Source organism: Oryctolagus cuniculus, chromosome 8 (assembly GCF_051225735.1).
Source record: "Oryctolagus cuniculus isolate XC-2025 breed Fujian yellow rabbit chromosome 8, ASM5122573v1, whole genome shotgun sequence".
Lineage (NCBI taxonomy): Eukaryota > Metazoa > Chordata > Mammalia > Lagomorpha > Leporidae > Oryctolagus > Oryctolagus cuniculus.
The window spans coordinates 129509780-129532737 of NC_142874.1; the positions used below are offsets into that span (position 1 = coordinate 129509780).

Below are 22958 nucleotides of genomic sequence, written 5' to 3' on the forward strand. Positions count from 1 at the left end.
AGGAATGATATGAGTATTTTAAAAGAAGAATACAGGCTATTTATTTTAAATGGGATTAGTGGTATTATTGAAAGTGATTAGAAATCAGCATTTATTAGTCAGATTTGAGTTGAGAAAACAATTAAAAATAACGGAAATGAAAACGTATATTTCAGTTTATAAATTGTTTTCTTGTGCATGACATGTTTCATTATAATAACATCTCTGTAAATAAATGCAAGCAAGAGTTTCTACCCCAATATCACAGTCAAGGGCACTGGGGAGAGCAGTAATAGTGCAACTGCTTTATTCTAGCATGGGCTTTCAGTGGCAACACTAAAATCAGGTGGTAACCTCAGAGGGGTTATGGATGGTTACTTTATAGTTAGCTGTCAAAATAGAAGCCAGTCATTTTTTTTTCCTACTCCGTCACTTCTTTCTTTGCCATCTCCCCCCTCCATAGGGAATATTTTTTAAAGAAAAGAAAATTCCAGGTTATTTGTATTTTTCCATTAATGATCCTTTTTAAAGTTTAATGAATTAACGTTCTCCAGTGAGGTGCTGATTTCTGCTCCCAAGCCTTAACTGCAGTTATGAAGTTCATTCACCAAAGACGTAAAGCATGAAGTCACACATAACAGCGTGTGAGACACTGTCATCTTTCTCTGGACTGACATCGCAATTGATATGCTCTAATACAACATTTCAGAGGAAAACAGGCACAGCAAAAACATCATGGAAACCTCTGTAAACTAATTGATCTGCAACACAGTGTTTACAGTTTTACAGGTCTATTTTTGCCAAAGGCAAGGATGGTAGATGGGTGGCGGGCATGTCACTACCACTTTAGGTTCTAGAAAATACTTCAGGATTTTTCTGGAAGTAGCACACCTAGGACACACAGGGCTTTTTCTCCTAAGACATGATGTTTGTACTAATAGACAGTTCATTGGTTTCTGGTTCACTTTGTGATCTGTGAGTCTAAGTTTTGCTGCCATGAGAAACTCATATTCTTTTTTTTTATATCTTTGTGTAATCCAGGACCAAGAGACCAGCTACACAATTATCAAATCTAAAGAGACAACCATTACCGCAGAGGGCCTGAAACCAGCGTCAGTCTATGTCTTCCAAATTCGAGCACGTACAGCAGCAGGCTATGGGGTCTTCAGTCGAAGATTCGAGTTTGAAACCATCCCAGTGTGTAAGTCATTTTAATTACTGTCAACTCATGTCTCTGTAATGGTTACCAGAAAAGAGTCAGTGGATCAATACCCTCCCTGGGCCCTCTGTCAGTCTCACTGTCCTTCTCTGTCTCCCAGGCATGACCCCCTCAGGTAGGAAGCGTTGTGTCATGCTATTATGGTAGGTCTGCAGGTTAACACTCCTGCTCATCCTCATCGCCTTTATCTGCTGGGAGATGGTGCATCAGGAAATCCTTCAAAATGCTTCAACCTCACTTTTAAAGGCTTTCTTCCCATGGCTGCCACACTTTATTGAATTATTGCCATTTACTTTTTTGCTTTATTGAGCGAAGTTACTAGGTTTACTCTTTCCAGGAAAATTCCACAGAGAACGAACTCCAGTATTGAGTTTGGTAAGAAAATGGTGCTCTGGGGCTGCTCTGATTTCTTAAAAACTTTTAAATATCTCATAGTATTTTTCAGTGGAGAATCTGAAAATGTTCTGAATATGCTTTTGGTACTCTTTTGCTCCCCCCCCCAAACAAATGTCATTAAAATCTTTTCCTCTTTAAGTTCAACAAAATGTTGACATTATTTACTTGTTCTTAAAGAAAATATATTGAAAGTAGGATTAGAAAAAGAGTTCAATAACTTGACTTGTTAATAGATGAAAGAACAGACACTATTAAAATATTATTATAAAAGAATACCATACAAGAGTACTGTGAAATGTTAAATGTGTATGTACATGGGGCTGGCACTATGGCGTAGCAGGTAAAGCCACCACCTGCAGTGCAGGCTGCCAATATTGGCGCTGGTTCAAGACCTGGCTTCCCCATTTCTGATCCAGCTCTCAAGTCCTCAGGCCCCTGCACCAGCATGGGAGGCCCAGAGGAAGCGCCTGGTTCCTGCCTTCAGACTGGCACAGCTCTGGCTGTTGGGGCCACCTGGGAAGTGAACCAGTGGATGGAAGACTCTTCTCTCTTTCTCTCTCTCTCTCTCTCTCTCTCTCTCTCTCTGGCTCTGCTTCTCTGTAATTCTGCCTTTCAAATAGATATGTAAACCTTAAAAAAACATAAATGTGTATATGTACACTTTGTAAAGCCTATTTTTATAAAATTAGTGATGTTAAAATAAAGAAAATAACATGCCCATTTTTTAAAAATCAACAAAATGAAACCCTAGTTGTTGAATTAATTTTGCAAGTATTAGAAGAATTATTAAAATTTTAGTGAATCTATGGAAAATGACTCTAGAAAATTCAAGATATGCTATAGGAAGCATGTTGAATAGAATTACAAAATAATTTTTTGAAGATTTATCAGTTTATTTTGAAAATCAGTTATATGCAGAGAGAGGGAGAAAGATATCTTCCATCCTAGTTCTCTCCCAAAATTCCTGCAATGGTCAGAGCTGGGCTAAGCCAAATCCAGGATCCAGAAGCTTCTAGGTCTCCCACGAAGGTGCAGGGGCTTAACCTCTTGGGCCATCTTTGTCTGCTTTTTAAGGCTGGTACCAGGGAACTAAATCAGAAGTGGCACAGCCAGGACTCGAGTGTGTATCCGTTTGGGATCCTAGCACTGCAGGCAGTGGCTGAACCCACTATGCCACAATGCCAGCCCCAGAAAATATTTTTCATTACTTAAACGGTAAAAAGGTAGTTTCCTATGTGACACCCCACTGAATCTTATATAGGTAAGTGTGCCATTGAGAAAAATGGTAGAAATTTTCTTGCAAATCAAAGGAAAATTCCATAGCTGAGATCTAATTGGAGGAAATAAAATTTGAATCACTAATGGTGTTTAGAAAATTTTCTTCATAGATTTGATAATAATAAATAAGGTTAATTAGAAAAGTCCCATAATTTTGGTGATGAATTAGTTATTTGGTTTCACACCTTGAACCCAAAATGGATTAATGACAAAAGATGTGTAATGTAAGCTGACCATTCTAATAGCTCTTGGTGCTATTTAGGACATTAGTAATATGTACTTCTTGTGCGACCTGCCAACTCTGGGAACAAAGCCATATTTAATATCTCAAAATATGCCTGAGGTCTTTATAGCTATGCAAATGAAAAATGCCATTTTAAAAACTATTGCAAAATTCTACTCGCTTTTAGGATATTGACATGTTCAGCAACTATTTTTCCTGCAGACTTTTCAACATCCATCTGATACTTTATTAAATAGCAGTTTCTAGGCATGCCAAAATTCATCAGAGTACTGAGAGAACTAATATGCACTTATTTTCTTTTACAATTTTACAACGTCTCACTTGAGACTTGCTGCTTTAAAATTTTTCCTACATAATTTCTAGAGGAAATGTAAAAGCAGGAAAATATTTTTTCAAAAATAAATTTTGTGTTATTAGCAACAGGTAATGAAAATATTTTAGGGTTCTACTGCCTCCTAGCTGTTGGTAGATCTTATTTTTACTTGAGTATGTGTGCAAGTGTTTGCAAGCACTTGGGAGCATTATACGCACTAGTCTTGATCTGGATGTAGAATGCTTTGTGGACATATTCAGCAGGAGTATGTTGAGTGTGTAGTATCTATGAGGCTTTGGAGAAATCATGAGAATCAGATGCACACATCTATGCAGACAGTGAGTTTATCATGCATTTAGTGCTGAAGAATGAAATACTTATTACAAATACCACTTTATAATAATCGTTTTTGATTGTTTAAAGACATTTGGTTTTTACCATCAGTCTATCAGAAGGCCTTTCACCATGGGTACTGTGAGTGACTCAAAAAGTTGTAGGATGCATTCCCTTCTTTCTCAAGACAGATCGTCTCACAGGGAGTAAAAGCTGAGGTGCAATGATGATTCAAATTAGACTTCATTCTGAAGGGATGTAGCATTTGTGTGAGAAGCCTTTCACTTGACTATTGTTGTGCAGGCTTTTGTGAAATAATATTAATTATTTTATATGGCAATTTCTTGGTAATATAATTAATTATTTACTTGCATATATTATTTCCCCAGCAAGGTCTCATAGTGTTTGAATGCAAGAATTATGCTGTCATAGAAGTATTTTTATTTTCCCCTAAAGTGATCAGTGCTTTTTCTCCCAGTGGTGACAGTTAAGCATACTCTCCTTAATGAGTCACACTACTAAGACAAGTAAATTGTATCACTCAGGGATGTATGTGGACAAAAATATTATGGGAAAGCTAGCTTAAACACACTTTTAAAAGAATTTTCTAATAGATTACTCCATTCCTAAAATGATATGTAATAATTCATAGATTCATTATTGATTTGCTTAATTAAAATTATTTATTAATTTACATTATGCTTTGGTCATTTATTTAAAAGAAAGTAAAATGATTACAGGAACTTTCTTTTCCGATCTACATTATGTTGTAAGTAAAAAATAGAGCCCTCAAACTAAATGGAAATATTAGTAAAAGTAGGAATGTAATAATATTTATTTGCAAAAGACTATTTAATATGAGGGTTAAGATGTAAAATCTCCAGCCTTCTTCCCCCCCCCCCAAGCTTTGACTATTATCTTCTTCATTTTAACTTTATCATGCATAAAAATCATGCATTTAAACCTTATCAGCAGGTGTTAGCTAGCAGTTCAGGTGCTGGTTGGAATATGCATTTTCCGTATCTGTGTGCCTGAGTTCAGTATTTGCCTCTGCTTTTGAATCCAGCTTCCTGCTCTTGCAGATCCTGGGAGGTAGCAATGATGACTCAAGTGACTGAGTCCCTGGCTTTGGATTCAGCTTTATAGGCATTTGGAGAGAGAAACCAGCAGGTGGTGGTATCTCTCCCTCTCTCTCTCTCTCTCTCTCTCTCTCTCTCTCTCTCGGCCCCTCCCCCCCTTGTTCCTCTACCTCTTAAATAAATATTTTTTTTTTCAATTGATTCCATGTATTTAGCTTGTTCTCAAAGACTGACTATCAGCATACCAACAAATCAACGTATTGTGAAGGAAACCATTCTACTTACTCTTTCTTACTTCTTTTAACCTAACTTGTCTTGAAACTTCAAGATTGTCATTGAATCTGTCTTAAATCCTATTTGGCCTAAATTCAGTAATCACTTTTATTTTCTTCAGATTTTTAAATGCATCACTTTCTTTTATCCAACTCTTACCTATTCTCAAGGCTGTATTAAAAACTTATAGAATAGATTCAGCGCCACGAATCACTAGGCTAATCTTACGCCTGTGGTGCCGGCACCCCGGGTTCTGGTCCCGGTTGTGATGTCGGATTCTGTCCCAGTTGTTCCTCTTCCAGTCCAGCTCTCTGCTGTGGCCTGGGAAGGCAGTGGAGGATGGCCCAAGTGCTTGGGCCCTGCACCTGCATGGGAGACCAGGAGGAAGCACCTGGCTCCTGGCTTTGGATCAGCACAGTGCTCTGGACATAGCAGCCATTTGAGGGGTGAACCAACAGAAGGAAGACCTTTCGCTCTGTCTCTCACTCTCTCACTGTCTGACTCTGTCAAAAAAAAAAAAAAAAAACTTATAGAATAATGCTATTATGGTCTTTAATTTGAATTTTATTGAGATACTTTAAATTCATATGCAATTGTTTTCAATAATACAGAAAAGTCTAGTATAAATTTCTGTTTTCCCAAATGGTAACATATTGTTAAACTAAAATATAATATCACCGCCAAGATATTTATATTTAAACAACCCACAGATTTAAGTCCTATTATCTGATGCTCCTTTGTATGGGTGTGTTTGGACATTGTGTGACAGGTTGATCACTTGTTTGGGTTGAGGTAGGTATGAAAATATCAAATAGTGTAAACATCATAAAGATCCCAAGTGTTGCCTTTAAAACCATACACACTACCTTTAGGAACAACACCTATTCCATCACTAATCTCCTGGAAACCACTCATCTGTCCTTCATTTTGATATTTCAAAAATGTTTCATTAGTGGAATTATTCAGGAGTTGACCTATGGTTTGAATTGGCTTTTGTTCCTCCTCAACATGATTTCCCAGAGATTGATTCATGTTGTTGGGGGCATCCTGTTTGCTTATTTTTGATAACTAAGAGTGTTTCATGGTATGTGCATATCATTGTTTGTTTAACCAAATGCCCCTTTTCTTATCATGGTTTGTTAATATGTAAAAGGACATCTAGGCTTATTTTAGCCTTCATTATTACAGATGAAGATGCCATGAACAACTGTGTATATTTTTTTGAGTCAAGATAAGTTTTCATTTTCCTGGGATAAATTCCCAAGTGTAGAATTGCTGGGTTATAAGGTAATTATATGTTTAGTTTTCTAAACAGCTGCCAATTGTTCTCCAGAATCACCTCATCATTTTACGTTCCCACCAGAGACGCATGGATGATAGGTTCTCTGCATCTTCATTAACGTTTGGTGGTGTCACTATTTGCTAGTCATTTTGGATTGTTGGGCAATGACCTTTCATTTTGGTTTTCATATTGAACTTTCCTGATAGCTAAGATATTCGATGTCTTTTCATGGGATTACTTACTTGCCAATGGGTTTCAAATTTTTCCACTGCCTCCTAGATGCTCACATCATTTATGAAAAATTATAACTTCAATGAGATTCTCCTGATTAAGAAAGTTAACTAGTGCCTATTGTTGGGAGAAGGGTCTCATATCTCAGCCTGGTCTTCGAAAGCTCTTATAACCTGGTTCTAAAACGTGTGTCAGCCTCTGTTATTAACTTTTCAAACATAAGCTAGGAAACATGTGAGGTTAAAAAGAATTGTGATTTTTTTCAATATATACTACCTCAAAATTTCCAAGAATGGTGTGAATGTGTAACTGTTAAAAAACCTTAAATGTGGCCAGCACCGCGGCTCACTAGGCTAATCCTCCACCTTGCGGCGCCGGCACACCGGGTTCTAGTCCCGGTCGGTGCACTGGATTCTGTCCCGGTTGCCCCTCTTCCAGGCCAGCTCTCTGCTGTGGCCAGGGAATGCAGTGGAGGATGGCCCAAGTGCTTGGGCCCTGCACCCCATGGGAGACCAGGAGAAGTACCTGGCTCCTGCCATCGGATCAGCGCGGTGCGCTGGCCGCAGCGCGCTGGCCGTGGCGGCCATTGGAGGGTGGACCAACGGCAAAGGAGGACCTTTCTCTCTGCCTCTCTCTCTCACTGTCCACTCTGCCTGTCAAAAAATAAAAAATAAAAAATAAATCCTTAAATGTAATATGTTAAGGATACTAGAATAGTTTCTGTAATTGTGTTACCATTGCTTTAAACTTGGCTTTTCAGTCTTCAGGAGCTACTGCTCAACTATTTTTCCAAGACAATATCAACTCTCTCAACGAATTGTTTTAAGTACAGAAGAAATCTGGATAAAAGGGTGCCTAAAGATTCATATTCCTATGGATTACAAGTTTAGAATGTGTTCAATGATAAACATAGGTCATGCTGGGCCTCCGTTTTATCCCACTAGTAATGAATGAGCAAGCATGAAGCACTGACAGCCATATAAAGTCTCTGTTGCCATCTTAATTAATACAATGAATGATACTCTTTATGCTCTGAAGACAAACTAGGAGTAAATAATACAAAATCTGTGTAAATAATTGCTATTAGAAATCACATTAATCAGTGAATGTGAAATAGTCAATGATAAAAGCTAGCAAAGAACTTAGAAAATGCTGCAAAATTTAAAGAAAAATAAAAATGTATTCCTTAAGTTCTCCTAATTCCATGATTTATTTGACTGTCCTACCAAAAAAAGACTTGATTTCAATGTGCATTAGATAAAGACATAGAAACATGAATGTTTGTTATTTGACAGTACTTATAAAGTGATTATGATTGTATACATTTTAATCAAATGCATGATTATTGGATGAAAGGAAGTGATATATAGGGGGAAAAGGAAACAGAAAAATATTTAAGTAATTCATGGGGGAGTAACGGTTAAGAAAGACTCAATGGTTGCTAAAAGAAACCAGAAAGATGTCAAGTCAGTTTTGATTATTGGCTTGATTTATGGTATGTTCATTTTTTGATGTGTTTTGTTAATGCCCTTGACGGTGGATGTGGTATAAGGGTCAGTTTTAAAAGTTTGGTTTTATGTGACAATAAAATCCCAATAAAGGGGAAAACAGTCTGTTATTTTTTAAAAAAAAAAGTGGTGCTTGGAGAGAAATAATTGTTAGAGTACAGCAGCTGACAGTTATTTTGTCACAAGCAAAGAAGTATCCATGAGAGGGAGGAAGAAAGTTAAGGAAGGAGCAAAAGCAGAAAGGCAGGGGAGAAGTGAGGAAGATCAGGGGTGAGCACTCACCAAGAATCACATCGAAGACATTGGAAGAGAATGTGGATCCAGCAGAGCTGACAAAGCACCACTTCAGGAGAGGAAAAAGAGAAAACGTGTTGTCTGATATCATAGGAAGCAAATAGCTTCCAGGATGAGGTATAGGTTCACCAAGGTCAGATTCCTTACTATTGTGCAAGGTAAGATGAATGTAGAAGTACTTACTCCATTTAGTGAATAGCATATCATCCTTGGAATCCAAAGCAGAAAAGAAAAGTTTCAGAGAGAATTTAATAATGCTGGCCATCAGAGGACAGGGCAGGTTCCATATAACCCAGACAGGAGGCTGACAAATAATAATAGTAAATAAACTAGGAGCTGATGCTATTTATTTAAAGTTGGCAGTAGTTGAAGCACTCTGCTAATTGCTTTTTATATATAATTGCTGATCTTAACAGAAATACAATGGTCAAGGGAAATTATCCCTCTTTGAAAAGTAAAGGAATGCGATCTTAAAAGGTTATACAATTTTCTTGGCCCTTGTGTCTACTAAACGTTGGTCCTGATTTCTAATCAGGTTGAAATAATGCCAGTAGATTGAAGTATAAGCATTTCTTTTTCCCCAAAGGCTTGTATGTAGCACAGAAGCAGCCTGTCAGGGAACAAAAATCTCTTCTGAAGGGAGGCTTTTGTTTAATTTTTTTACCAATATAATAAATTTTAAAATAATAACATGATTAAAACTATGGTAGTATATCATTCTAAGGAACTTGTTGACAAAGATGAAAACAGAATATCACAAAACTAGATTTGCAACAGTAGTGTGGCACAGGGGTATTTCTTTTTTTCCTGTTTTCTTTCTTTTTTTTTTAATTTTGGAGGATATTTGAAGAAGCAGGGTCTCAGAAAAGGCCAAAGGGGTTTTAACAATGGTGTCAGAGGCCACCACCAGTAACTTTTATTTATTTATTTTATATTTTGTCATTTATTTGAGAGGTAGAATTACAGACAGAGAGAGGGAGAGACAGAGAGAAAGGTCTTCCATCTGCTGGTTTACTCCCCAAATGGCCGCAACAGCCTGAACTGGGCCAGGCTGAAGGCAGGAGCCAGGAGCTTCTTCCAGGTCTCCCACATGGGTGCAGGGGTCCAAGCACTTGGGCCATCCTCTGTGCTTTCCCCAGCCATTATTGGAAAGCTGGATCAGAAGAGGAGCAGGTGGGAACTGAATCAGTACCCATATGGGATGTCGGTGTGCTGCAGGCAGAGGCTTAGCCCAGTATGCCACAGTACAGGCCGCCACTCACTTTTATCTATCAAATGTTGCATTTCTAAACAAGGGGAGTGGAATGGATTAGTGCATTGAGAAAATGAGAAAGGATTTTAGGGAGATAATTTTTTTACTTAATAAGGAGGTTCAGAGGCTTCCATGCAACAGTTAGAACCCATTCAAAATAACACCAAACTTTTTTTTTTTTTCTTGACAGGCAGAGTGGACAGTGAGAGAGAGAGAGAGACAGAGAGAAAGGTCTTCCTTTTGCCGTTGGTTCACCCTACAATGGCCGTTGCGGCCGGCGCACCGTGCTGATCCGAAGGCAGGAGCCAGGTGCTTCTCCTGGTCTCCCATGGGGTGCAGGGCCCAAGCACTTGGGCCATCCTCCACTGCACTCCTGGGCCATAGCAGAGGGCTGGCCTGGAAGAGGGGCAACCGGGACAGAATCCGGCACCCCGACCGGGACTAGAACCCGGTGTGCCGGCGCTGCAAGGTGGAGGATTAGCCTAGTGAGCCGCAGCACCAGCAACACCAAACTTCTGTAGGCCAAGTCTGCATGGTTTTTTCCAGAAAGGTGCCTTCTGCCAAAAAAGAAAAATAATTGAGAAAAAGCAGGGAGAGAAGTGGTCTGAGTTTAGAGATTAATAAAGCAAATCTTAGTGAAGGCTACTGTGCCTGAGGGGTAGTTTTTCCCGCACCCCATTTCCACTGTACTCAGTAACTAAATTCCTTACCATAGACTGTAGCATCAGCGAATAGGAGAAATCGGGGTGAAGGATTACTGAGTCGTAAATGTTATCACCCAGAAAGTAAGAATACAGGTTGATGGATCATAGTTCCATTCAAACTTGTTGTCCATAGTATTGGGTTCTGAAGGCAAAAAAGTGGCCAGAGAATGAGTCCATTTTGGATGTTGACAATTAAGGGGGTGGGCATTATGGCCCAGCAGGTGGGGTTCCTGTTTGGCCTGCCAGTGTTCCGTATCAGAGTGCCTGGAGCAGGGACCCATTGCTGCACGCTTCCAGTGCAGCTTCCTGCTAATGTGCCTGGGAGGCAGCATCTGATGGTCCAAGTATTTTGGTTCCTGCCACACACTTGGGAGACCTGCATGGATTTCCAGGCTCCCTGCTTCTGCTTGGCCCAGTCCTGGCTGTTGTGGGCTTTTGGAGAATGAGCTAACAGAAAATCTCTCACTCTCTCAATCTCTCCTCTCTCTCTCTCTCTCCTTCTTTGCCTTTCCAACAAATTAATGTATCTTAAGGATTAAAGATGAATTAAGGACAAGGTGATCAAAATAAAAGGGAAGTGTGAAATCCAAAACTCTTTTTGGGCCCAAATTTGGCAAGGCATAAAAGCAAAGCACGGAGAATGTGTTCTTAGTTTTGCTTCCTTAAAATTTGGTGTCATGGAGGTGAACTAGCAATTTTCTCGATTTTTCCAAGTGAGTATGTCTTAAACAGGAAATACGTAGGAATTGTCTTAAAGAATTCTTGAGGCTATTAGTAAAATGTATTATGCACTAGAGGTTTCTTATTTTAATCAGGGTTAGTTATTAATACAAGTGAAACATATCTTTGCTTATTTAGGTACAGATAATCATGTCCATGTTTCTCTTATCATAGAAATTATGTTATTAAAATATAAATATTTATCTAAATCCATGTGCTTTTTTAATAAAATGTAATAAAAATGAATGTAATCTAACTGCAGACATCTTGAACTTGGAAATATATGCCTTGATGTTTTTCAAAAAATGATCTCACTCACTGATTATATTCTGCTTAAAATTGTGTTTTCTTTTAAATTATATTCAGAACAGTGATATTATATTGAACTTCAATGAGTTCATAGCCCCATTATTTTAGACTTCAAGCTATGTCTCTGGGGAAAAAAAATCCCATCTGAATTAATCACATTCTTTTTTTTCTAGACAACAACAGCATGCAAACTCTAAAATTGTCAAATCTTACATACCTAACACCTCCTTCTTGGATAAAGGTATTTCAAGCCAAGCAGGATGTCCCATTGTATCTTGCAAACCTAAGGCCGCTAGATGGATACTGTGAAAATAATATGCATTCATTTTTTTGTGAAGACAAAGAAATTATCACTGAATTTAGTGATGGTTTTGCATTTCTATTTGAAGTGTAAATATTTTCTCCTAAAGATGACTTTTCAATTACATACTTTTGAGAAAAGATAGTAGGGGGGAATCTCAGCCGTGTGTGGGTAAAGGGCTGGGACCATGACTTGATTGCCAGCTATTAAGCAGCTTTTATTTTGAATGCAGATGATCACTTTAACCACAAGCTCCATTTTCTGTGTCTCCTATCAGCAGTTGCAGCATCCAGCGATCAAAGCCAGATTCCTATAATTGCTGTGTCCGTGACAGTGGGAGTCATTTTGTTGGCAGTGGTTATCGGCTTCCTCCTCAGTGGAAGGTAAGAGAGGAAGCTATGATTCTGAAATTTTGCAGCTGATCCCTTCCCTACCTTGATCTGACCACTTGGTTCTGTAGCACATCCCAAAACAAATAAGGCATGCAGTAGATAACCCCAGTGTATGACTTACTTCCTAAGCCTTATCTTGTGCATGTGAGTGCTAATTTTTTTAAGCACAGGAATTGTCTCTCCGGGGATGCTCTCTTCTTAAGAGTAGTGTTAACATGTTATTGTTTACTCTGTTATTAGCATAACTCGATCTCTTTTACTGATGTAGTTTACTTCTCATTCTGGATTATTTTCTGTCTCGAGAGTATATATACTTGCCTAATTTAGTTTTCTTTAGTGTTCAAGATGGTCCATATCTCTGACCAGTAGACCTTTGAGATAGAACTGATGATACTGGTTAGCAGCATCTGTTCCTACAGCCTGATGGACAGAACTCCTTGTCCTGGCAGACAAGGAGTTGGGGAAATAACCAAGCCCTTTCAGTGACTGCTTTTATTTTCCGCTGCTGAAGTTTAACCAGAATACATCAGTCATGGTGTATACTGATTTAAGAGTGAACTTTATCGAATGTCATATGCATAGATACATGAATATGTGTATTACATATCTACATTTTTGCTTTTGAACAAAACTAAAAAAATCCAAAGGAGAGCTTTAGTACAAGCCATTTTCTGACATTGAGCTAAACATAATCAGACTCCCTAAAAATAAAACAAAATAAGTAAATATGTAAATAGGTATGCTCTATAGCTGCAACAAACACATCTTCATATGTTTTATCCAGGCCACTGGTAGAAGGGATATTTAGTAATGAGAGCTGTCCATTTGAAAAGGTATTTCGAGTTAGACCATTAAAGAAAACCTGATGAAAATCTTCAAGGAAATATTTAAACCTGACAAAAATGGGAAAATGTACTGAAAGGCTCCCAAAAGAAGGTCAGGAAATCAATATTCATATTGATTTTGTTACTGTTCTATTCATTTATTGTTGGCTCTTCAGCACCTCTTCAACTCATAAATATACAAAATTAGGCACTTTTCAATACACTGTATTGTGACCCAAAAAGATTTATGACCATATACTTAAATTACAAAAGTAACAGTTTATTTTCATAATGTATTGCTACTCCCTTAACATTCTCTTTGTAGCTGAAAATTCTATTTCTTCTAGTTCTTGTTAAGACTGTTGGAAGTTTCTCAAGAATATATTTAGTGATCCATTGCTTACTTTTAATATGAGAAGGGCAGTTATGCATCTTTAGAATTCTGGGTAGAGAGAAGTTTGTGGTCTGTTAAGGACAATTAAGACCAATCAGGAGGGCCAGTGCCATGGCACACTAGGTTAATCCTCTGTCTGCGGCGCTGGCATCCCATATGGGCACTGGTTCTAGTCTCTGTTGCTCCTCTTTCAGTCCGGCTCTCTGCTGTGGCCCGAGAGGGCAGTGGAGGATGGCCCAAGTGCTTGGGCTCCTGCACCTGCATGGGAGACCAGGAGGAAACGCCTGGCTCCTGGCTTTGGATCGGTGCAGCTCTGGCCGTTGTGGCCATTTGGAGAATGAATCAATGGAAGGAGGACCTTTCTCTCTCTCTCTCTCCCTCTCCCTCTCCCTCTCCCTCTCCCTCTCCCTCTCTCTCTCTCTCTTTCTCTCTCTCACTATCTGTAAACTCTACCTGTCAAATAAATAAGTAAAAAATCTAAAAAAAAAAAAAAAAAAGACCAAGCAGGGGCCAGCATGTGAGGGGAGTACCTGTGTCAAGTCTTAGCTAGACCCCATGAGATCCAGCTTCCTGCTAATGCAAGTGGGAAGGCATTGGATCCTGGAGCCCCGTCACCAGGTTGGAGTCCCTGGCTCCTTGCTTCTGCTTGGCCCAGATTTGGCTACTGAGGCCAGTTGGGGAGTAAACAAACAGTTGAAACATCTCTTTTTACCTGGTTCTTCCTCTGCTTCTCTGTCACTGTCTCTGTTGCTCGGCCTTTCAACTAAATAAACAAATATTACAAAAAAAAAAAAAAAAAAAAAAAAAAAAGGCCTACTCAACCCAGGGAACCCAGGGTGTGATCCCTTGATCTCTGTAGTAACTGAGAAGAATGTCCAGTCTGACCCTGCTTTCTGGAAGATAAGCGGATTTCTCCAATCTTGTCATAAAAACTGTACAGTTGACAAGATAGCAAATTCAACCCCCTACCCCATCCCCAGGGCCACCACCACCACCAAAAACAAAAAAAGAAAAAAAAAACTGAGGCTTAAATATTTTACAAGCAAATTTTTTTGCAAGAAATTTTCCCTGCTTCATTTTTATATTCTTGAACTTAAGGGGACATGTGTTATATGATAGAAATATAATTGGCTATTCTGTTTTACTCTATGAACAAATTACTTGATGATTGCAATAGATGTACCTATGTTTACTCAAAACCTAAATGACAGGATTCTTGAAAGACTTTCCCATCTCATTGGATGCAATGAACATTGCAATTTTTGACTGAATCTTGTGTTTCCTGCACTATTGGAGGGAGATTGCTGTGACTCAATGCAGTTATTTGTCAAATAAGAAGAATGCTAAATGAAAAAATATAGCCAAAATCTAAGCAAATTTGGAAAACTATGAGTTCTACCATATTATAGAATAAAAGACAGTCCAAAGAATGATGTAAGAAGTTGAATTCTGTGTGATCCTCTCTCCTTTCTGTTCCAAAATATGATCCACATACATAAAATGTTATGACACTTTTCTCACCTTGAGCTTTCCCTCTTTCATCACTTTTCTTCTTCTGATTATTATATTGTAAACCAACTATTTACTTCTAGGTAACGTCTTTTAATTAAAAATAATTTGACTTATCTGTACATTATAACCTTATTTTACTTTTATATATAGTAAAACATTAATATGACCTGTATGTAACAATGATTGGTGATTTCTGTCATTATTTGGACCAAAGAGAAAACATATCTTCTAGATCCATATTCATTGGCAATTTATATTTTTATTTAGACCAGAAGAAAAAGAATTTTAAGTTCTTGCATACTTGTATCCATTTTAAAGAAAAAATACTCTAGTTTTTAAATGATAAAATGCATTCAAGGAGAAAAAAAGAAGTCAATATAGAGACTTTCTAATTCTTTTTTGAGGCTTCAGTTGATTATGTAGAAATCTTTTGGAAGCTTCATACCTACACATAGTTTAAAATGTCATAGACAGATATCAATCTTGAAGCAAATGACTAGTTTTAAAAAATGGCGAAGTGGCTGTCTGTTTTAAAGGTTTTCATTATTACATAGCATTTTCTGCAAGGTTCAAACTCTCCTTTCACTACGTTTTTTCCCAATTATCTTTAAATGATTTTTCTGTGGGATTACAAAACAATTGATATGCCCTCAGCAAACCATAAACTAATTATCTTAGGATGAATATAAGTTAAACCCTTTCACATGGCTGGCTTATTGTAATGGCTCTTTAATCTTTTTCTTTTGTCAATGGAGACATTGGTCACTGATAATTTTCTGGTATCATAATTTTGTGAAGAAACAACTTTATAGATATAATTCTTTAAGCTATCGCTCTTTCATTTCCAAGCTCTTCCAGGTAATGTCTGAGAAAGTGTTTGTGCCCTTTCTGGTCTCTGAGCTTCCTTTGATGAAGTGGAGGTTTTCCCCCTCTGTGTTCACATTTGAATCTTACAGCCTAAATTTGAATGTTAAGTACTGGGTACTTCGTAGTCTAAAATAAAGCTCAAAATTATGGGCTTTAGTGGTATAGAAAATACAAAGCAAATCATCTTTTAGTGTACAGAATCTATTTCTTATTTGATTCTTCCTCAATATCAAGGTATTGAGATTAACTACTACTTATAATATTTTATTTTTGATTGCTCATTTATTTCATATTCATGAATTTAATTATATTTCAAGAAAATGCCTGAGCTTTCTTTCATTTCAGATTAATCCCACATATTTATGAAAAGAAAAATGATACACACTGCTACCTATATTGCTATATTGCACATATTCTTTCATATAAACACCAAAAAAGGTAAAGCTTCTTGCCAACTTTGAAATTGGAAGACAAAAAAAAAAAAAAAACAGAAAAAATCTCCCTAGGAGAATGAATGATCCCTTTATGCTGCATGGCCTTGAATGTGACTTTAAGGCTATTATTCATATGCAACTTTCTTGCTATGATATTCTTGAGATGATACATTTAGTCTAAGGGGTAGCTTAAGACCTCAAGAAATTATTGTTTTCCAGGCAAAATGTCTTCCTTTGTATGCCCTGGTCATTTTGAAATCCTGTGCCAGGGCATAGAACTACTAAATCCTATTTCCCTGGCTTTCCATTAAACAACTGAAACTTGATCCATTTGAAAAAGTCTCATAGTTTGCAGAGGCAAAAATTCTTCAGTAGTCAGTAGATACTCTATTACTCTATTTGGAAGCTAGCCTGTCTACATTAAGATACTAAGACCATGTCAGAAGCTTAGAGAAACAAGCAGACTCATAAAATACTTCTTTATATGTTTTTGTTACTTGAAAAATCACATTAAAATTTAGTCTTTTTGTAATTATTTTCAAGTTCCCTGAAGAGTAAAACAGGCTGTAAATGACGGCTTCTGCATAATCATCCATTATAAAGATTTACTAAGCCCCTTTGCATGTAAAACCAAGGTAAGTCGCATTCATGGAAGACAAAAAAAAAAAAAAAAAATCAATATCCTTTGCCCCAGATGTTTTCAGCCTTGTTTTTGAGGCCTAAAACAAGGATGAAGTGAAGAATTTAAGTAAGACTGGAATCATTCTTTTCGTGGTAACTTCTCATTTGTACCAACATGATGTTCTATTCATTACTTCTAGAAATATCTGAGTTCTTATTACATGCCTGTCCCAGTTCCTGTGTTAACAAAAGCAATGGCTTAAGAGTAAAATCCTTAGGATATAAAATGTCTTCTTCAAGCTCATTGGGAGCCAAATAAAATAATTATGCAACTGTTTTGAATGCAACTGTTTAATTTAGGCAAAGGCCAAAACTCTGCCTACAACTGACATCATTGCATCGTAATTTCTCAAAGGAGTACTTTTCAATGGGTCTGAAATGTTCTAAAGCCTTCAGAGAAGCCACTTTGCCTGATGCAAGTAGCATGGTTATTACATTATAATTACATATTGCCCTATTGCTAGTCCTTCTTCTATGGGCTTCCCAAGCAGTATCTCAGTGCCAGTTTTATATTCAATCTGTAGATACTGATACCAGTATCCCTTTGCTGTTTAAACGTTGTTAAATTGGCCACTGCCTAGGACATTGGCACCGACTCTTCCTGTTGCCCAAAACTCACTGACCCTGGAGAAAGGCATGGTTTTCTCCTCACTTCTTTCAATTCTGTGCTCAGTGACATCCTCTCAAGTGCACTTACTCAGCTTCTGACCCATGCTTCCTTCCTCTGCATGCCAGATCTGTTTTCTCATCTTTGATTGCTGTTACATAGCACTTGCCTATGTCTTTTATTGACTTTGACATTTCATTTCTGCAAGAGTATAAGTCACAGACCAGTAGAGAGGAGATTTTTATCCCCACTCTTCCCTTGGAAAAGTGTCTAGAAGATAGATTATTGTACACAACTAGTCAGTGAGGAACTGGGTCTTGAACCCTGCTCTAACTTTAGGGTTCTTGATCTTCACTATATAATTTCCCCAGAACATTTGACATTCAAACTTTTGAAATCTTGTGTACAAAGCCTCTGATTCTCTGTTAAAAACAGTTGTACTAACATTTAAAATTTTTCCAAACTGATCAGTAATAGGATTGTCAATTAGAAATTAATGTCAATGTAACTATGCTAACATAAACTAAAAAATACATTGAATCTTTTTTTTTTTTTTGACAGGCAGAGTAGACAGAGAGAGAGAGAGAGAGAGAGAGAGAGAGGTCTTCCTTTTGCCGTTGGTTCACCCTACAATGGCTGCTGTGGCTGGCGCATGGCGCTGATCCGAAGGCAGGAGCCAGGTGCTTATCCTGGTCTCCCATGGGGTGCAGGGCCCAAGCACTTGGGCCATCCTCCACTGCACTCCCTGGCCACAGCAGAGAGCTGGCCTGGAAGAGGGGCAACCGGGACAGAATCCGGCGTCCTGACCGTGACCAGAACCCGGTGTGCCAGCGCCGCAAGGCGGAGGATTAGCCTAGTGAGCCGCGGCGCCGGCCTAAAAATACATTGAATCTTAATGGTTTTGCCTTTACCTATTACTAGAATATTATAGTTGGCAAATTGCATTTATTATAAAATCACACAAAATCCAAATATCCCTAGATCTATTAGCAGTCCTGATTTTGTGAAGGCTGGTTAGTGTCACCTCTGTGAACCCTTAACATTTTACTCTCCCACTGAAGTGCTTTTATTTGATCATTAATATGATGTCTGTCTTTAGAGATATGTGTTTGGCTTTAATACACAGATAGTCATGAAGAGTCCCAGGAGATGTCTACTGTATGACTGAAGGAGCAGATCTGGAGATCAAGAATTTTGAAGATGTTGTTCAAACTGCCTTTCCAATGATACTGCTGTGTGATGGTTTTGTTTTGTTATATTTTATTTTGTTTTTGTAGAATTCTTTGGTTGCAAATGGCAAAAGCCAGATTCAAAGTAATTTAATCCAAAAGAGATAGATCAAGTAACTAAAAGGTTCCATATATTTAAAACAAAAATCCAAAATGTAGGTGCTGATAGTTCGACCTGTTAAAATGATGTCTGCTGTGCCATTTGAGACACAAGACTGAAGAATGCTGTGGCACAAATACAGTGACATCATTGGGTTGAGTCCTAAAACTAATGAAGTTGTTGTGTAGAGCCCTGGGAAGCCCTTGGGAAAGTTTCCAGCCAAACAATCTGAGAAGGAATGGCCATGAGGTATCAGGAGACTGCACAGCTATGAATCTACCCATGGGAGAGTAGCCACTGCATTGAACCCAGCTCTGATTTGATGCTCTTCACTGTCAGAGCTCACATAGCACAGGGTCTCACAGAAATTTGACACCCAGCACCGTGACCTTCACTAAAGTTGAAGAGATGGAAAAGTTACATTTTAAGGCCCAGCACAGTAGGAGCTGGCACGTGAACCTGAAGATAAGGTCAGTATCACAAAAACTCCAGGACCCGAGGGAAGAAAGAGGATCTCACTGTGCACTTTTACTCATATCCAACATTATCACAGAAGAAGCTTCCTACCGTTTCTCAAAATCGAAGCCTTATGCGTATGTCAAGACCTGCACCGTCCAGTTTATCATACAGCCTTCCTCCATTCCTTCGCCCAAGCACTTTCATCTTCCATTGAAGACTTCGAACAGTATCAGTATATCTCATGGAGTTTAACACTTGAAACCACGTAGTATAGGATGTAGCATACATATTTTCTGTCTTCTTCCTGCCAGTAAGTATTTAGAAGATAAAGACTTGTGTGGCTCTCACACGTAATGTAACTGAATGAATGCCTCATGAATTATGGAACTAAAGATGAGCAGTGCATCAACTCCATTTGAAATTCCTTGTCCATTTATGCATATTAATGTTGATAGTTTAGAAGGTTAAACATGTTAGCAGTTATAACAGAAGCATAATAGAATGCCCAACCCATAAATATGCATTCTCTAAATAAAACACTTTTTGGTGCTGTCACAAAATACATGGAATGATTTTCAAGAAGTACTACATAGCAGTTAAGAAATCTTCATTGACTTACACTGTGCTTTATTGGATGTGTAGACCCACTTGTGCCAATGTCATGACGTACCTGGTATATCAGGCAGGAATATCTTTTATATATAATAATGTAGATAAAAATATTTGTGCTAGGGAAATTCAAAAAGTTCATGGAAAGTATATTTAAAATATATTTATTTTTGATACAAAACAAATATTTTCCAGTAATATGTATTTTTCATAAGCTTTCTGATCTTTCCCTCCTAATTTTCTGTAGGTTGGGAGTGTCATGGATCCATTGATGTATTTGTCATCTTTAATATAACTAGGATAATATGGTTTCTCTTTTTATAAGTAAAAATTTATGAAAATATTTTACTCTGATGCTTTTATTTTTAAATGATAGACCAATATTTCTAATTGCACATGTAATCCAAGAGCTCATTAAATCTCTGCACTATATGAATTAACAATAGATGTGATGTTATAAAACAATAATAAATCCAGACATGTGTATTGGGTTAGTATCTGAGGTTTGTAATCCCTTTTATTTTCTTGTGATTACATATTTTTTCTTCAAAGACTGAATCAAAAATAATTATAGAGCATATCATAATTTATTAATGACTGAAAAATGGAGATCAGGGCAGAATAATGCCAGAAATACTAGAGGCATAGCAGTAACTAATGGCCTAGTGTGGGAAGTCAGTTGTCCTAGGACACTGAGCCTAGAAGGGTTACCATCTCAATTGTTCAACACTATTGAATATCCCAGCTGAAGCTTCTCACAGAGGAAGCATGGAAATCAGCATAACTCTCAGGCAGTTTCACTGAGGAAAACCTTTCAAAAGGAAAACTTCCTGGTCCTGGAGACAAAAGGCTCATGTTGATTGGCAGCAATGCAAATTATTTTAGTAAAGAATGTAGACACTCTTAGATTTCAGCTAATAGGAAGCAAAGGGCAGGTCAAAAGCCCAACCACAAGAACAAAATACACTTTTTCTCTTAAGTTCCATTTGCTCGAAGCTCCATTTCTGTAAGAATGTGATCCCCACCTGAAATCGAGAGCAGCTGGCGTGTTCAGAAGATCCAGGGCTCTGGGGAAGACCTTGCTGGTTTCTGGGAATTTTACCACATCTTTCAGAGTCGACAATAATGCAGGCTCTCACAGGAACCCGATACCTGACTCCGCAATGAAAATCAATAGCACTGTCCTGTGTCAAAGGGTAGAACATCTATTCAACAACAACAACAAAAAAAAAATCAGTTAATTTTCTGAGCCATGTTAGGAGTATACTCATTGCTGAAAAATGAAGCAAAATGTCCCAAATGATTTTCAATGCCAGCTGAAAGTCATATGTATTCAAGATTTGTGCCTTGAAAGACCTGCATGAACCAGAAAAAAAAAAAAAAAAGATAAGCTTCTAACAACTCATTCTTGAAAAGTTGAATTCTTATTATGTCAATGGAAGGAGTGACTTCAGGTACATCTGATGACTGTGATACTAACAGTAGCATATTAAATCCCAGTAATCTTGCTTACCAAAATTCTTTTACCAGGTTTCACTCCTTGTTTCTTTTGGTACTTCTTAATCCTCTGACTTTTGAATTTCACAAAGTATCATACTTTTGTATTTCAGATCTTTGACATATGTGTGCTTTCACTAGTTGATACACATTCCATATCTTGTTGCCATAAGTATTACAGATAACCTCAGTTGGTTTTAGTTGTGGTTTGGTGACTCTTTCAGGGTTGTTGTTTTTGTTAATGAGCTGTTTTCTCTTTGTAAGATTAAGGTTTGGTTTTGGGAACCCTATATCCATTATTTGTTCCAGTTCCTGTATATATTATATGAAGGTCAATCATCTAGTAGCAAAAGGAGAAATACAGAAACATCTCAGAATAACAGTTTACTGTACTCGTGGGCCCTAGAAAGAGGAGATATGACACCCTATGTAGACAGGGTAAAACACTGGATTTATGTCTGGAAGCAAAAGAGGAGTGAGAGTAAAGTCAGAACCAGGACCTAAATTGTGGTTTCTGTGGTAAATGCAAGGCAGAGCAGGGCAAATAGTTTAGGACTGACTCATTCTGATAAGCCAGGGCAGGGACGATTAAGGCAGAGAAAGTATTGCCTACAGAGGGTACAGAGTGGATGGAAGAGGTATGGTTCTGAATGGGTTAGTTTTTTTAATCCAAGGCATTTAACATGATAATCCCTCCGCTACGTCTAAGAATTGACTAGCTCCTTAGAAGAGCATTCTCTGTAGCCAGAATGCTTGTTGAGATTTTGAAATTTCTTATTATGGATAAAATAAAAATATATAAATACTATAATTGAGATATTAGAAATATAGTTATGATGTTGCTATGGTTTGAATAGACTATGGTTTCCAAACTCATGCTTAGAACCATTACTAATGATACTAGTGTGGAAAATTGGTCCAATATGGATATTTAGGAGGTGCACCCACTGGAAGGTCTTTAGTCCTCTGGGAGCATGCGTGCTTTCCTAAGGGAATTAGTGTGAGATGGGTACTCATAAAAGTTGAGTTGGAACCAGTCTCTTCTTGCCTTCTTGGTTTGCAATGTGATTATTCCTCCAATGTCATGACATTGCCATCTACCACTTTCACTGGTTACCAGCCGGTAGGGCTACCCAATCTTGTTCTTGAACTTCCAAAACCATGTGAAATAAACTTTTTCCTTTATTTATAAGAAGACTCTTTTAGATATTTCATTATGGTAGCAAAAAAACTAGTGCAGACATTATTTTTTCCATTAGCTACTCACAGGTCTACTTTCTGTCCTAAAACCAAGAACGTATCAAGTCAGGCCAGGAAAGCTTTCTTTCTCACACATTTTCTTGTGCTATGTTCAGACAAACTTTATAATTTCTTTTAGTGTTCCTTCAAATTGACCATTGAAGTAGATTCAAACAGTACCCTGTACCGCACAAACAACATGTACACACCTCTGAAAATTCTCCATCCCTCTGTATTAGGGGTGCTACTGTTATTCTGACACCAGCAGGCCTATTTCATTTGATTTTCCTGAAGCAAATTTAATAGCGTTTGTTAAGACTGATTCTATCCATAAATGATTTGTACGTTTTACCAACATTAAAATATCAAAAAATCTGTTATCTATGTTCAGTTTAAAGT

General features: G+C 37.7%; 1 protein-coding gene across 14 annotated transcripts in view; it reads left to right on the forward strand.

Annotated features, from left to right (window-relative positions):
• The window catches only part of EPHA5 (EPH receptor A5), a 366701-nt gene that overhangs the window by 258509 nt on the left and 85234 nt on the right, over positions 1-22958 (forward strand). For 7 of the 14 annotated variants that reach the window (XM_017347528.4, XM_017347529.4, XM_089302709.1 and 4 more), the window contains 2 exons: positions 1021-1180; positions 11996-12098. In XM_017347528.4, coding sequence (XP_017203017.4) covers positions 1021-1180; positions 11996-12098 — 263 coding nt within the window. Of the gene's footprint in view, positions 1-1020; positions 1181-11992; positions 12099-22958 lie in introns of all 14 variants that reach the window. The other 7 variants (XM_008267805.5, XM_008267806.5, XM_008267807.5 and 4 more) reach the window with 1 other exon arrangement.